Source organism: Coloeus monedula (genome assembly GCF_965178545.1).
Source record: "Coloeus monedula genome assembly, chromosome: 5".
NCBI lineage: Eukaryota > Metazoa > Chordata > Aves > Passeriformes > Corvidae > Coloeus > Coloeus monedula.
In genome coordinates, this window is record NC_138785.1 from 1,481,356 (window position 1) to 1,498,103 (window position 16,748).

Genomic DNA, 16,748 nt, shown 5'->3' on the forward strand with positions numbered 1-16,748 from the left:
GTTTCTCCAGTTCCCGCTTCCCGCGGCCGAACACGGGGATCCCGTGAGAGGGGGGAACACCGTGTCCCGAATCCCAGGAAAACCCCGCTTTCCTGCCTTTCATTTCAGAGCCAAGCACTAATTTGGTGTTTGCTGAATTGGATATGGAGTGAGACAAGGTGTTTGCTCGTGGGAGAAATGTTCCTCCTGGGCATAAAATCTGAGTTGTTCTCTGGGTCAAAGGACCATTTTGAGGTAAAAATGAGTTAATAAGTAGTGGACAGGCAGAGAAAATTTTTGGAGCAAATCTGAGATAGTCTATAGTGCAGAGAATGAACATTTTGAGGTAAACTGAGGTAAGCAGTGGCGAACAGTAGGGAATGTCAAAATGTGGAAGTCACTCCCATTTACCTGAAGGAGGACTGCCCTGGGGAATGACCGTACCCGGGGCTTGGCTCCTGGAGGGCCTTACAGAATAAGCCACTAGTGTCCTGTGATCCTGTGCTGGTCCTTGCACAAATCTCATTCCTCACCTGCTCCAGGAGCTCCCAACATCACTCTCGTACCTGCTGATGGCTGTCAGCTCTAATGGGCCCCCAAGTGCTTTCTCTCCTACTCATATTAAAATTTCAGTCTTTTTGGGTGACTCATATCCGCCCAAAAATCAATTTGAGTTCCCCAAAAAACATACCCCAAAAGACTTTTTTTTATCCTTTATTTCTCAAATTTCCACTTCTGTTTATTTCTCTAGCTACAATAATAATGAATAGAACAGAAATAACAAAGACAAAGGGGAATAAATGGAATGTGATGGAAAAAGTTTAATTTTGTCATTTGGGCAGGACCCAGCTGGCGTTCACAATGTTCAGGCAGAAGCAACGTGAGCACAACCACAAGAAAATCCAGGGACTGGTGGGTTCCAGACTGCGTCTCCAGTATTTCAGTCTGTGGGAGTTACAGGATAAGGGATTACTCACAGGCTGAAATGTGACCACAAATATTGTTCAGGCAACCCTGTTCCAGTTGCTCTGAGAGATCTAGAGAGTCACAGCGTGTTTCACTTGATCCCATTGTTGCAGGGCTCTTTGAGATCATCCATGATCAAGTCCTGCTGGTTATTCACCCCATTTCCTTTCGTAATTGGCTTCCCCTCCTCCGTAGCTGTTTGAGGGGCTTCATCCTGGGGTACCTGGCAGTGGGCAGCTGGCAGGATGGCGTTGCTTTGTCCTTGCTGGGAACAGAGCACCCTGGAGCAGAGCTGGAGCTTGAAGACAGCCTGGAAGCCCCGTCGGAAGTTTTCATTGCAGAACCCGTAGATGATGGGGTTGATGCTGCTGTTGAAGAAGGCCAGCCAGTGAGCAAAGGGATAAATGTAGATGTTGATGAGCTGCAGCTGGAGGTCGGAAAGGCTGGCGTAGTCCGAGAGCAGCATCAGAGTCCACAGGGGAAGCCAGGACACCGTGAAAAGCAAAGTCACAACAATGAGCATTTTGATGACTTTCTGTTTCCTCTTCCACACGCTGTGCCGCTGCTCCTGGCTGCGCTTCCCTGCCCCAGGCATGGCTGTGTGGGAGAGGGAAATACTGATCCTGGCGTACATGATAACAATGAGTGACAGGGGAGCCAGGTAGATGTTGGCAAAGAGAACCGTCGTGTAGATCTTCCTCATTCCCGGCTCAGGCCACTCCTCCCGGCACCAGAACACCGGCCGGGTGGCATTGCCAGAGCCCAGGAGCACTCGGAAATGCTTCTCCTCCTGCACCTGCAGCAGGACGGCCGAGGGACACATGATGGCCACGGCCAGGATCCAGATGACCGCGATGATGGCCACGGCAGCAGGAATGGTCAGCTTCTGCTTGAACGGATGCACAATGCACCGGAACCTGGGGCAGAGAAGCTGTTTAAGGAACGCTTCATCACCCAGGCAAGCAGGTGCGCGCATTTTAAATTGTCTGTTTTTCAGCAAGCAGAGATGGAATCATCTCCTCATCCTCCCTGTCAGTTGCTGCCTGTGCTGCTCCGTTTAACCAAGGCAGGTATTAACACCTCTGCTTCACGGCTGGGGAAGAAAACAGTTCCAGGTGGGCCGGGATAGCCCAGTTCCACCATCTTTAAGAGATACCAGTGGAGGAGCAAATTGCTCTTTAGATTTGGCCCCCTTTTTTTTTTTCTTAATAGCCATAGGAGCAAAATGCATCTGATTTACTGAGGTGTTGGGAGGGTTAATGAGGGGGCTCAGCATGGCCAGGGGGCCAGGGGGAGATAAGAGTGATGGTTAGAGATTCTGCATCATCTTACCTGTCCACAGCAATAGCAACCAGAGTGAAGACGGAGGCAGAAACAGAGATTCCTTGGACCATTCCACTCATTTTGCACACCAGACTCCCAAAGGGCCATCCTGGAAGGAAACGGGCAGTTGGAAGTGTTGCCATCTCACTGCAGGACTCTGCTTAAAATCATTTGCTCTCATCTTCCATTTCCTGATAGAAGGATAGACTCATGGAGTGGTTCGGATTGGAAGGGAACTCCTAGCGACCATGGCGTTCCAGCCATGGCCCGGAACACCACGCCGTGGGCAGGGACACCTTGCACTAGACCTCACCCCTGACTGCAGTGACCCAGAATGCCCGCAGAGCCCCTCTGACACGTGGCCCCGGCTCTCCCCGCCCCGCGAGCGCCCCAGCCCACCTGCAATGATGTTGTCCAGGAGGGTGGTGGGCATGCAGAAGAGCCCCACCAGCAAGTCACTGATGGCCAGGTTCAGGATGAACAGGTTGGTGACCGTGCGCATGTGTTTGCTCCACAGGATGATGAAACAAACCCCCCCGTTGCCCACCATGCAGAGGAGGAAGATGAGGAGGTAGGAGGTGATGAAGACAGCGGCCACAGAAGGCTGGTGGAGGTAGAAGTCCACGTAGGAGACATTGCCTTCCAAGTAGAGGTATTTGTATGTCCCGTTATAATGCAGCGCCTGAGGCCAATCCAACGAAGAGTTTGAGTCCATTTTCTTCCTCGTGCTCTAATGTGCCCTAAAAGACATTTGTGAAAAGGTCATTTTAGTCTGCTTGCAGTTGATATGAAGGAATGGGATATTATCATTTAATATGGGATATTTTTATTTCTATATTATTAGTGCTGTTATCTGCTTTGGGTACACTGTGTGCTGAAACAAGTGTAAAGCTCGCATGCTCTTGGGCAGTGGTGAGGTGGCTGAGCAACAATCACTGAAAAATCACTAATTCAATCACTGAAGAACAGGGATTAGAGCTTTCTGAAGTGGCACAAACCTTCTGCCTGCATGTATCCAAATCCAGTCCCACTTCATGAACATGAGATGGTTTTGTGTACAGTTGGTTGATTTAATTCCCTGCTCACAAGCTACATAACTCAAAGTCTGCAGTCAAGAAGGACCACACCAGGTTTAAAACATGCTGAGATACAAGAGAGCTGGGTTAATTTCCAAGCAGGTAACTTGACTTGGAAGCAGCATTCCAAACTTTCTTTCCACATGTATTTTGTCTCCCAGATGAGGATGCTTAAAGAAGCAGGGGGTGGAGCAAGCAAGGGAGCAGCAAGATTAACTGGTGGCAGAAGGCATGAAATTAAAGTATGAGCGAAGGTGCTTTTAAGATGCTTCAAATTCCTTAATAGAAATGGAATTTAAATTAAGGCACAAGTATCCAAATCCTGATGAGCTTGTATGAACAGCAAAGCCTCTGCAAGTGTTTTACTTTCAGGAAGCAAGTGCAGTAAAAAAAAGTATTTATACTGCTCTGCCTCAGGTTTGGAACAAGCAGAGTAGTGAAAACCCATCATGTTCTGGTCTCTTGTGCCCGTTTAGAAATGAGCAGCAGTGCAGCGTTTTAATGGGTCTCTATTTTACATACTCATTAAATGCCTGCACAGTGAGGTACAGAGACAAAAATCTGGAATCCCTCACCAAAACCTGCTGCTTGTATGTTGGAAAAAGTGTAGGAATAGTTGTACATTCTGTGGGGCTGTCCTTATGGAGAAAGGCTTATTTACCTTTATTAGTTTTTATTCAACATGCTTTCAAAATTATTGCAAGTACCTCTATTGAAATGTCTGATGTGCCAAATGCTTTCCCCGGCCAGTGCTCAGAGTCAGCCTTGTGGGAAGAGCTTCAATGCCAATTTTCCTGATTCCTGATCCTGAGGAAGCAGCACTGGTGCACTTGCAGCCAAACATGAGCTCAAGATGGGAAACGCTGGCAGAATGCAAATACAGATATTTGACAATACAAGTTGACACTGTTCCTTTAATCCCAGACCTGGAGCTGTGCTTTATAAATCTCAGGAGATGCTGTCTCACTCCATTTAAAGCCAGCATTCCTCCTGCTCCCTTGGACTTATTGTTGCTCCCTTTGCTGCTCTTCCCCACATTATTATTATTATTATTAACTACTAATTTTCTTCCATAATCCTTTTGCTTTTGAGAGGAGTTGCTTTAGGTAGACACTCTGGCCCGGAGAAGGTGGCTTTTGGCTCCCACCGCATTCCCAGTCCCCATGCCCAGCTGTCCCAGTTGTCCCTGTGCTGTCCCCAGCAGGTCAGGCAGACGTGCCTTTCCTTCCTTACCTGCTGGAGTTTGGCTTTTCGAGGGGTCTCTGATGGTCTGCAGCAGAAGTTCTTGGTCATCCCATGACAGGATCGTCCCTTATCACACTAAAAGCAGGAGGAATAATCATTATTTTGGAAACATTGTTTGTGTTTTCTCTCTTTTTCTGACACCGTGTTGTGAAGCAGCGGCACCCAATCTCTTCTGTAATGATCTCTGGAATAGTTTTTGTTCCTAACTGGTAAACAAGAAGTAGTAAACAGCCTCGAGGCAAAACTGGAGCTGAGTCTCATCCCAGTTGCACTAATGAAATTTTGGCTGTGGCAGACACGGAGAAGTTGCTGTACAAACCCTGCAGATCACAAGAAATGGAAAAGCTCCACAGATTTTTATTATCCTGAAGCTGAGAGGGAGGAGGATTGGCTGGAAGAAGAAATTAAACCAGTGCCTTGTGTTTTCACAGGGTCCTTGCCAGCTAAAACAAGCAGTGATAAATAATTGAGAGAGGCACAGAGGACAGAAACATAAATCATCCAAGAAAAGAAAAAAAATAGTGCAATAGCTAATTGTAATAAGATGATAAACAACAGCAATTCGCTTCCACATGGTAACTTGACAAGAGCAAGGCCTCACTTCTTCATTCGATCTATCAGAGAAAATCTGCAAAGGAATAAAGGGGGAGTCTCCCTGAGTGAAAACCTGCCCCGGCTCATGTAGGGTTTCCAAACACACGAGGCTCATTCGTGGCTGCTGGAATCCCAGTCACAGCCTCCGTAGACAAATACACAGTGTAACATCTCACAGCGTGACCAGGACAATCTCATACCTCTGCATACAGAAAATCAGGTTTCCATTGTTAAAGTAAGAGGTGCAGCTGATTATGAAGTGATGGAATTATTTACATATTGGGCAGATGGAGGAAATCCCCTGGAGCGGCCACCACTGCTTCACCTCTGTGCACGACCCGCTGGGTTTGTCATCTTGATTTTTATGAGTAAAATATCCTCACAGAATCCTCTGAGGCTGGAACCTTCAGAGATGGGAAGAACAGCAGGAGCATGTTATTGTAGAAAAAGAAACTTTAATGTACTAAGTGCTAAAAAATTGTTCTTCCCTTGTCCTGAGCTCTGTAATCAGTAATGGCACAATAAGAAGAGATTTCCCAGGGACCTTGGGAAATGATCCCTGGTCTGCTGAAAAGTGAGAAAGTCCCAGGGGCAAAATACAGCCCCTGAAGGATGGCAAAAAGACCAGGACGTTGGTCTGTGAGTGTCTGAGAAATAAGGGAGAGAGAAATTTATGGATCATCCTCTGCCTCAGGGAACCAGGAAGAGCCATTGACTAAAAAACTAAAATGCTGTTGCACAGGGAACCCATGCACAGACCATGGGAATCTGGGATCATCTTTGCTTCTCTTCCAGAGCAAGAGGGGCCTGCAGCCACACCAAACCCCCCATTCCCAGTGCCTGGGGCTCAGGCACGGGACAGGGAGTGGTGCAGGAAGCGTTGGGTCTGGGTCATGCAGGGCTGGAGCTGCCACGTACAAACTCTGGGGAGGTTCCTGAATTAAAATAATGGAACTTACTCTTCAAGTGCTTAACTTTTTCATCCATCAGAATTTCCATTATATTTTATACGACATACCTCAGAGTGCTTTATCTCCAAATAAGCCCGAATATCCCAGTAGGTTTTCAGCTAGGAGAAAAGAGCTGTGGAAGAAAAAACACCCTAAAAATAGCCAGTTGCAATAAAATAATTTTTTCTTACTGACATTTACTTTCATGAAGAAAAACAAGTGCTGAGAAGCAAATTCCTCATTTTGAAATGGGCAATCCCAGGGAGATATGCCAATCTTGGAGTTGCACACAGAGCTCTTCTCAATGGGCTTAAACTGCTTATCCTCCCATCAGAGTCATTTATCTGCACAGTCTGAGCTGGGGCCAAAGAAAATAGTTTGTCAAGGTATTTCTTTTTTAAAGATCTCAAACTTTAAATGATATGGAACAAGGCTATCAGCGGGATGACTGTAATAAACACAAGACTTACTTGCAGATTACTCATCCACTTGAGATGGGAACAGAAAACATTTCTTCCAAAGCCAAATCCCAAATGTAAATCAGGAGATGCAAATGGCAGGTGAGGCATTCACAGCAAGTTTCTTATGGCTCTGTATTTATATATATATCTATCATTTCCACCCTGCTTCATTAGAGCCGAAGCTGCTTGCCTATTCCTTGTCATTATACTCTTATTTTTTTTTACTTCATGCTCAGTCAACCTTTAAGCTTCTGAATATATTTGTTTTTTCTATTTCATGTGTCACAGGCTGTTTAAAATTTTAACTAAAATCTCATCCAGCTGTTCCCTGAAATCAGGTTAAAGTAATATTTCCATACTCAGGCACACTTATGCAAGCCACTTTATTGAGAAGCCTGGCAAGCAATAAGATTTTAGCTGCCTTATCTTGGAAGCAAGTCCCTGTTTTAAAAGCTTTCCGTAGGCAATTACTGAAGTTCTCCCGGGATCCAGTCTCTTAAGTATCGGTTTCCCATCCATCATTGGAAACAGGGCAGGGACCCCACGAAATATCTGGACTGGTCGCAGCTTTTTCCCTGGAGAGATGTTCTAGCAGCGTTTAGCAGTGAGTGCTGGGGTTTAGTCTACAGAAACAGCTAAATCAGTGATCCCTGCCGGGCTCTTTGCAGCAGTAAACGCCCCACTAATGGGAGATGAGCCTCCTAAACTACACCTTTCAATTCAGCCTCTGCTCATGAGTCACTCCCTGACAGCCCTGTCATTTGGGGCACTGAAACTGAGGAGAGTAATTGGGGAACAGATAGAAAGGGCTGGAAAAAAAGCCAACCTGAAAAGCGGGACAATCGTGAGATAGTCCCAGTGGAAGATAGAATTGGCAAACAAAATAAGTGCTTTAGGAGCCCATCAGGCAGTGAGAGCTAATTCACCAGGTATGGCAGGTAGTTTATGTCCCCCCCAAAATGGGGGGCACAGAGGATCCTGTAATCACTGCAAAGTGAATAAGCAGAGGAAAACCAAACCAATCCCAACGCACAGAGCACATCACAAGGGTTCTTCGCACCAGGTGATGTCTCTGCTTCAAGTGAAAAATGAGCAAGAGGCATAGAATTGTTTGGTTTCAATCTCTTTTGGCACAGAAATGTCATTGCCCTCTGTGAGGCAGGCATGAGAGCAAACAGCCCGTGAGCTGGGCACACGAGGGATCTGACTTAGAGCTTGTTACAGCAAAGAGCATTTGACCCCTCACCCAAGTTCCTGGGCTGTGGAGTATTGGATTATCCCCAACTAGAAATTAGGCAGAGCAGCCTTCCTGGCCCAAGGGCAGAACAGGTGAGCTCCCTGTGCAGCACGTTGGGGCTGGATCCTTAACACTTCATCACATCCCAACGTTGATTTGCCCAGAGGCAACATCTTTAGTCTTAAATAACTGTGCAGGCTGCACAGGAGGAGAACTGTCTGTGAAGGTTTAAATGCCCAGTGTCACCTCTCTAGAGAGATGATGGCTGTGGAAGGGCTGAACTCTCCCTGTACCTTCCTACCTTCTGACTGTTCCCTTTTACATCACCATCCACATCCACGCAGGGACTTTAAATACTCATTGATTTTTTTCTGTGAGCTGCTCTAAGGATTTGAATACTTTTGGTGCTCCTGAATTTCCATTTACTGCTGCCTTAGTGACTTGATTTTAATTAATACCAAATTGTAAGCTTCACCAGGATAACATGGATAGGTACCTGTGACTGATGTCAGGAGTTTGACATGCTGAGAGGTTACCTCGGAAACCTCTTGGTTTGACTCCAGTTGAAGCCAATTCTGTTCAGTAAGTGACAGCTGCAACCCATGGTTGTCCGAACAGCAAGGACTGGAAGTCAGTTTTCCTTGCTAGGATTTTCATTTGGAAAAAAGCAGCAGCACAGGTCCATTCTTTCGGAATGAGGTGCCATCTTACAGGTACCTACCTACCAGCCTCAGGAAACGCTCCTCCTTTGCTGAGTTACACTCAATCCCCCTTTTTCCAGCAGAACACCCCAAACTGATCTCACTGCATTTTATAATTTGCAGCCCCTGAGGTGGTTCAGATTTAAAGGATAAACACGAGGTACTTCAAGCTCCAGATGCTTTTCTCCTACTGGGGGTACCTGCTACCGATAGAAAAGCCAAATAAAACGATGTAAACTTGTCTTAGTCACGGAGGAAAAAATGAACAGCCACAGGCTCTTTATTTTCCCAATCCTGGAGCTCTGCAGAGTGGTCCAGCTCCTAGCCCAGGTGGATTTTCCCTGCGCTGATGGGGGCTGTGTGTGTCCCCCAGCTCTGGAAGCCCTAAGCCAGAGGGTCAGAGGCACCTGCTGCCACTCCCGTCCCCCTCCAGTGCCTGAACTGCTCTGAATTCCAGCCTTGCCCACCCCGGGACCAACTTCGGCAGCACAAGGGGGGTTCTTGCCAGCAGGCAGGTCCCTGGCATCACCAGGATCCCCATGCAGGCAGTGTTGTGCCCCCCCAGTAAATCAGGGCACCCCCAGGCAGTGGACCCAGCATCCCACCTCCCCGCACACAAAGACCTGTTGCTAACAAAGCTCCTGCAGTTTTCCCTCAGCTCCCAGCTCCAGCAGGGAGGCAGGAACAGCCCAGCTCCAGCCAAAAGCAGCCCGCAGCCCACTCCCCCAGGGTACCCCGCTTACAGGTGCCGGAGCTCCGCCGCAGCCGCTGGTTCGGCGCAGGCAGGAAGGAGGCTGCAGCCCCTGGCGCAGCGGAGAGGGCTCCCGGAGCCCCTGCAGCTCCTGCCTCAGGCAGGGAGGAGGGACAGGAGGAAGGAGGGAGCCGAGAGCCCAGCCCAAAGCCAGGCGCCAAGCGCCGGGGCTCCAAGGCAGTCACCTGCAGCCACCGCTGGCTTGGGGGGGTGCCTGGGTGGAAGAGTTTCTCGGATATGTCCCATTGCAGAGTCTCCCTGCTGTGCTCTGTTTGAGGCATCCCTTTGCCTGGGGAAGCTCATTCCCAGGGTCAGGAACTCACAGTTACCTCTGCAGGTGCCACCCCCGACACCCCCCATCCATTACAGTCCAGATTCTCCCCGGTGCTCTGAATGCTCCCAGCACAGCGGCATCTCTTGGACTCTGCTCCTACCTGCTGAGCTCCAGCATTTAGATGCAGGCTCTCCAGAGATTCCAGCTTTTAAAATCAGGAGCCTGGGAAAAGAACAGTCTGTGTGGCCCAGGAGAAACCAGGTGGCTCTTGTAGATGAAATAGTAGGTTTTGCCTTAACTGCATAAGGTTTTTCTGGAAAGAAAAACAGCATCCCAAGGACAGACTATAGGAGAACAGGCTTCCAATTAATGATTTCATGGATGTAGGAATTATTCTTTAACAATAATAAATTCTCTATTTTTTACACTCCCCTTTTTATTCCTGGAGTAGTTTAAAAATTATTCCTTTAGCAAATCATTTAAATTTGAGAGGAAAAACAATTATGCCAATATGAATTTAAACCAACAAACTGCTTTCCAGCATAACTCAGTGTGGAATTGTAACAAGTCCGTGTGGAATCATTGTGTGCTATAAATGGAGGATAAGAAGCTCCAGCCACGCAGAGACACTGTATTAAGGGCAGCTTTGCCACATGTGATGCAGCAAATGGAATCCCAGGATCCTGAGGCGCTCACAACCGGGTGCTGTAAGGAACCACAGTTAGAGAAACCTCTGACCGAGAGAGGAACCCGAAGGCCCTGCATCCAGCTAAGAGGAATTTGTCTAAAATTCCTACCCCAGCTCTCCCTGCACACACACACTGCTGCAGTTCTCTGTCTCCCCATCACTTTCCCTGATTCACATTCCCTCTGCTTGGAAGCCCAAAACATGGCCACTTCACTTTGGAATCCAAAGAGTTTCAGATAGAAAGGTGTTATTCATGTAAGCAACAAAATAACCTCAATGCAGGGCATTGAGATTTGCAGGGAATCGCTTTCTGCTTCCCACATACCCCGTGGAACATCAACACTGAATCTTCATCGCAGATTATTGCAGAATACTGTCTTTTTCCTTTTAAAAAAATCTCAGTGAGCAGCAGGGCTGATCCATGTCCCAGGTCACTTCCATGTCTTTTAAACGCCGGCCGCGCCATCTGCTGGGAGCACAAAGAAGGACACGACAACGCAAGGGGAGATCATAGAACCATCATGGAATCCCAGAACGGTTTGGGTTGGAAAGGACCTCAAGGATCATCCAGAGCCTGTTCACGCAGGCTGCTGTCCATCGGCCCCTGATTGTGGATGGATATGGAAATGATGGAGGTGTTTAGGGAATGCTGATAGTTTTTCCCTCTGTTGGATAATCTGGTCATTAAAAAGGCTAATTGACTCTTCCAACAGGGAAACATTTATGCAAGAAGTGCCAAAAAATTTTTGAGTTTCTGGAAAATGAAATCTGCAAGTATCCAACTTAAAATCCCTCCGAACTGTCACCAGTCTGACTTCCATGGACTGGTCACATTGCCCAGATGTGTCCAGTCCAGCTGTAAATGCATTTGTCCTTGGCGTAATTTATATTTTTTTCCTGGTAAAGAGCATCTGGATGATGGAGGGGCATGGGGGGGGGGGTCAGAAAGGAGTGGGGGGGGGTAGAGGACAGGAGGCTGAGGCCCCTGCACCTCCAACAGCGTCAAGGAGCAACTCCTGGGGCTCAAACGCCCTCGGTTCCACTCCGCACACTTGAACCAGCCCCGCACCCTGGGGCTGCCTCGCTCCGCCCCCCGGGTCCCACCGTCTTTCACCTGTCTGGGCTCTGTCCTCAGCCCCAAAATGCAGGATTTGGGCTCTCTGATCAAAGTCTTAAATTGCCTGGATGAGCCTCATTTCGCACCCCAAGACAGGACTGGAGGCTGTTTCGCAGCCCTAAAACCACCCAGGTGGGGCTGGTTCCAAGTGCCAACAATGCAGGACTTTGTTTCTGAGCCGAAGAAAATGCCTGATTTATTGATTACAGGACCCTAAAGCTGGCCAAATGAGCCTGGTGCCCCCCAAACACAGGACTCGGTCTCTGTTTCCAGGACACGAAAGTGCCTGGCCCAGCCTTACCCTGGGGTGCCCCTTTCTGATCCCCAAAATCCCACGACTCTTTCTTTCTCAGCTGGGTCTGGAGCTTCCAGCCACTGGAAATGGGGCTGGAAACAGGGAATTTGATCCCTGAACCCCCAGCCTGGACTCCCCCTCGGAGCCCCAAGTGTGATGTCAGGACAGGCTGGAGAGCCAGTGGTGTTGGGACATGAGATAAAGACGAGGATGGAGCCCATCCAGGATACCCCAGCATCCACGAGCACCCCAAGGACCCTGCTGTCCTGTCCCGCCCCAGTGCCAGGGAGTGCAAAGGAGGAGCCTGGCCACTGCCAGCCTTCCCCAAAACCACATCCACAGACCGTGCCAGCACCATCCACGGTTGGGCACAGCGGGCGACAGGCACCAGAGAGCCAAAGGCAGAGACTGGCCAGCATCAGCGTGTTTACTTCCCACTCCAGAGCAAGCACACGGTACAGACACGCCCTCTAGGCACCCAGCTGGCAGTAAGGCACTTTTAAAAACACGTCAAACATTCTTCCCAGCTGCAGCTGCCATCCCCGGGGTGTCCGTGCCCACAGCCTCAGCGCAGTGTCACCAGCTCCTCAGCAGAAGTGGGGTGAATGGCGACAGTGTTGTCCAGGTCGGCCTTGGTGGCCCCCATCTTGATGGCCACAGCAAAGCCCTGCAGTATTTCGTCACAGCCCAGCCCTTGCATGTGCAATCCCACCACCTTTGGAGAAGAGAGAAGCCAGGTGAAACCCAAAATCCAGGCTGAGCTCTTGGGTGTGGTGCTGGGGGAGCTGGATCCCAGCCCTAGAGCCGACCACACGGGGACAACGGAACAGCCAGACATGGTCCCCACCACCCCCCAGCTGTGCCCGTGACGCCCTGCACTCACCTTCTCCTCCTTGCCAGCACACACCAGCTTCATGACACACTTCACTTTCCTCTGGGTGACAGCGTGGTACAAGGGAGTGAAGGACGTGCTGTAGATCTTAATGTTGTCCCTCCCGTGTGCGGCCACGGCCTCCTCTGCGGCAGACGCCACAGTAAGGGGGTCAGAGGGGTGCACACGGGGCATTTACAAAGAGGAGTCAAAGCCCTTTTGTCAAGGCTCGCTTGCTGGAGATGGAAACATCTCGAGCATCAAAGCAGCAGCTCTGAGCCAGTGTCCCAAGCCCCTTCATCCCCTCCACGCCCCATGTGTCCCCACCTTCGGTGAGCCCCACGGTGCCGATGGGCGGGTGGCTGAAGACGACGGTGGGGATGTTCTCATAGTCCAGCCGGGAGTCCTGCTTGCCCTCAAAGAGCCTGTGGGCCAGCTTCCTGCCAGCTGCGATGGCCACTGCGGGGAGGGACAGGGAGCCTGAGCCACGGCACGGTGTGGCACTGAGGGGCTCTGCAGGGAAGGGGCATGGCCGCAGTACCTGGGGTGAGGAGGGCTCTCCCACAGACATCCCCAACAGCATAGATCCCTCTCCTGGTGGTGTTCTGGTACTCATCCACAACCACATGGCCCTTGGGGTCCACCTGCACACCCTGCCATGGGAAACAGCAGCCTCAAGTGCTCCAGAAGGGATGGGACAGCCCATGGGGCACCTGTGCTGGTGGCCACAGTGTTCCCAGCTGGGGGCCAAGTTGTGGGAACACCATCCTGTGACAGGCTCCGGAGACCCAAGGGAACCCCGGAGATCCGTGGGACACCAGGAGATCCTCCCACCAGCACAGAAGGGACGTGCTGCCATCTCACCACTCGATCCAGGCACAGCCCCTCGGAGTTGGGCTCCCGCCCCACGGCCCACAGCAGGCAGTCCACATCCCGGATCACCCCCTCTGTCGGCTTGTGGCCCGGCACCGCCGAGGTCACCATCACATCCAGCAGCCCACATGGGGACTTAGTGACTCTCTTGACCTAAGGGGAACAGCAGGAGCAGCAGGAGAAGGTGCAGATGGCTTTTGCCTTGGAACAAGCAACTTTAGCCATGCTGCAGAACGAGGGATTTTGCAAAACTGTGGCCCAGCAAGCAGCACCCAAAATAGCAATCAACACCTGCCTCTGCAGGAGGAATGGGGCAAGCCACAGGGCTGCTCTGTGCATTCCTACCTGTGTGTGCTTCCAGACATCAACCCCGGTGTTCTCCAGCTCCTGGGTGCAGTTTGAGCTGATCAGGGAGTCAAAGGTTCGCAGGACCTGGGCAAGGATCCCCCCAACCCTGTCAGATGAGGGTCTGCAGGCGAAGGCACCGCCTGGTAGCCCCTCCACCTGCATTTCCCTGCTCCTGGAACCCAGGAGGTTTGGGGTGCTTCTGGTTAACAAACTTCTCTGTTTGTTTCTCCATTATTTTCTTTTCCTTTCTTCCTCTTTTCAAGTCTTGACTTGAAATAAAGCTCAAGGGAGCAGATGCGGTGACACGCATGGCTGCAGAAATGCCGGGCACATGGGTGGGTGCTGCTGAAACATGTCCCCCCCAGCCTCTCCATGGCTCCCGTGCCACCATCTGCTGCGTCACTCTACCCCTGCCAACTCAGACCCTCCTTTACCAGGAAGTGACAACCAGAAAACTCCGGTGGGCTGGGATTTGACAGCCGGGCAGGAAGCGCAGGTGGGGACAGGCGGTGGCACTACCTTGTCCTGGCGGATCAGCAGGGAGGACTTGGAGCCCAGGGTGGAGAGGATCCCTGCAATTTCCACCGCGATGTAGCCGGCCCCGACAATGACGCTGCGCCTGTGGAGAAGCGACCATGCCGTGCGCGGGCACCTGGAGCTGGCACCGGCTGTTGGGGCGAGGAATCCCACCTTACCTGGGCAGCTCCTCCAGGTCGAAGAAGCCATCACTGGTCATTCCCAGGCTGGCACCTGCAAAGCAGAGACTCTTTTGCACCCTTCACCTGTCCCACTTCCCCTCCCACAGCCTGCTTTGCTTCGGCTGGATAAGCCTCTCTCCAGGCTGGGAGCTGGGGAATTTCATCAGGCTCACCGGGAATTTCGCTGTCAGAAGGGACAGCCGGGCGCCCGCCCGTGGCTATAAGGATGTGAGGAGCCGTGTACTTTTTCCCCTCCACTTCGATGGTTGGCTCAGGATCAGCAGTGAACTTGCCATAGCCCCGGATGATGTCAATGTGAGCCTTAGGGGTAACAGTTATCGGATTAACAGCAGGATGAGGTGCAGGAGACACCTAATGGAGCTAGGGCTTCCACAGCTGGAGGACGCCCATAAAAGCTGGAAAACTGGCCAAAAATCCATCACTTTTGCCCCTCGGATTGCAGGATAAACACATCCCATGCTCACCTTCTTGACATTGTTCTCATAGATGTCATTGAGGCGCCGCACGTACGCATCACGCTTGTCCTTGATGGTCCTGAACAGAGCAGGGAATACCGTCACTGGCAGCAGATGAACCTCAGAGCTCAGGAAGAATCTGGCACTCAGTGCCATGGTCTAGTTCACAAGGTGGTGGTTGGTCAAAGGTTGGGCTCCATGATCTCAGAGGTCTTTTCCAACCTTAATGATTCTGTGAACTCAACCCCTCTGGCATGTGGCAGCCACGCCACAAAAAATCCGGCTCCCTGTCACCCTTTCCCCACCAAAGCGAGCTTTTTGTGCCCACCTTCCCTGCATTTGTCTTTTCCAGAGTCTCTTCCCACAGCCAGTTTGCCATCCCACTTCTCTAACACACAGTAAGAATCCTGGCCACGTAATCAGCTCTGCACAACCCACGGGAGCCTGGAAGTGGGCAGGGACTCCTCTGAAGTGGACAATGGGCTGCTGCCCATGGGACACTCACTGGGAGATGCTGGTTTCCAACTGACCCCTTCCATTCTTACCTCCAGTTGAACTTGACACCGGGTGTTTCAAAGCCGTAGTCAGCGTGATCGTGGACAAACTCCGCATGCACCGCCGTGTTCCACATCACCTGCCCGCGCAAACTGCAGGTTGGCTCGGGGAGACTGCTTTGATTCTGGGAAAACCCACTCCAGGCTTCCTGATTCCTCACCTCTGCCCGGAGTACCCACGAGACACAGGAGAGCCCATGGAATCCTGATGGCTCAATACCCTCAGAGGCCCTGCTTCCTCTCCCCACACCCTGTGCCAGCACCTCCCTGGAACTTGGAAGGCACGCACACCAGACCCAACCCAAGCCACCGGAGCCGGTGGCAGAACACCCTTACCTTCTTTGGCACGCACCCAACATTGACCTGGGGGAAATAAGAGCAAGTCAGTGTCAAGGCCCAGTTTTCCAAAGGCAGTGCTCCACAGAGCATCCCACATCAGGCTGGTACTGCATCTAAGCGCTCTGCTCAGGAAAACAAAGGCAGGATTACAAATTCCTGGCAAAACAGGGGTGTAACCGCCTTGGGACGCTCAAGGTCTTGCGGTTTGCCTACTTTCCTTCACTTCCTTGAAAGAGAATATGGAAGGTGGAGCCTTCAAACACAGGGTTTTTTCCACTGATAATCTAAAAATTATTTACTAGGAGAAGGGTGTTTGCCATCCCTTGCCTGCACTTCTACGAGTATGGCAATTTTTCCAGCAAAATGCACTTAGGGCACAGAACTAGAGCCTGTCCCCGGCTTGTTTGAGGAACCAGTTTGTTTCTTGGCTTGTTAGCAGCTCACCATGCTCTTGAGTTCTACTTTACCGCCTTGCAGTTCTCCTACACGGATCCAGGATCCGTCGGCATCCTGTCACCTGCCTGAAAACGGCTGGGAAGAAGCTGGTGGAGATGGGGGATTGGAATCCGTCCTGCTTCAGCAGGTCCTTGCACAACGCTCGGACAGCGGGAGGGCGATTCCTTCTCTCCGGATTCCCGCACCGCGACCCTCCCCGGGGGCTCCGCCACCATGCCCGCGTCACCGGGGCCCGCGTGGGGACACCTGGGCCAGCGTCCCTCGTCCCCTGCCCCGTCCCTCCCCGCCCCGGGTGCGGGTCCACCCGCAGGTGACTCACGCAGGTGCCGCCGAGGCGGCACGGCTCCACCAGCGCGACGCGGGCGCCGAGCTCGGCCGCCCGCCGGGCCCCCGCCAGGCCCCCGGAGCCGCCGCCCAGCACCAGCAGCTCGTACGCGGCCGCCGCCATCGCTCCCGGCTCGGTCTGGCCCCGGCGC

At 51.3% G+C, this 16,748-nt stretch overlaps 2 protein-coding genes across 3 annotated transcripts; both read right to left on the bottom strand.

Moving 5' to 3' along the window:
- Positions 1–977: 977 nt before the first annotated feature.
- Positions 978–4,693, bottom strand: NPFFR2 (neuropeptide FF receptor 2). The gene is made up of 5 exons (XM_082282688.1): positions 4,578–4,693; positions 4,052–4,207; positions 2,668–3,008; positions 2,278–2,377; positions 978–1,862 (listed from the first exon to the last, which is right to left on the bottom strand). Exons 3-5 carry the CDS (start codon positions 2,981–2,983, stop codon positions 1,037–1,039), a joined length of 1,242 nt encoding a protein of 413 aa, XP_082138814.1. The 5' UTR covers positions 2,984–3,008; positions 4,052–4,207; positions 4,578–4,693; the 3' UTR covers positions 978–1,036.
- Positions 4,694–12,066: 7,373 nt separating this feature from the next.
- GSR (glutathione-disulfide reductase) lies at positions 12,067–16,720 on the bottom strand (the record flags this gene model as incomplete). 2 transcript variants are annotated; one of them, XM_082281217.1, is made up of 13 exons in its annotated part: positions 12,067–12,372; positions 12,541–12,674; positions 12,856–12,987; positions 13,070–13,181; positions 13,393–13,554; positions 13,747–13,833; positions 14,269–14,368; positions 14,445–14,499; positions 14,621–14,768; positions 14,933–15,002; positions 15,469–15,557; positions 15,814–15,840; positions 16,592–16,720. In XM_082281217.1, the coding sequence occupies 13 exons, from the start codon at positions 16,718–16,720 to the stop codon at positions 12,223–12,225; spliced, it is 1,395 nt and encodes a 464-aa protein (XP_082137343.1). In that variant the 3' UTR covers positions 12,067–12,222. The 2 variants fall into 2 exon arrangements, with proteins under 2 accessions (XP_082137343.1, XP_082137342.1); XM_082281216.1 differs by lacking the exon at positions 16,592–16,720 and having other exon boundaries at positions 15,469–15,640; positions 15,814–15,967.
- Between the last annotated feature and the right edge of the window lie 28 nt (positions 16,721–16,748).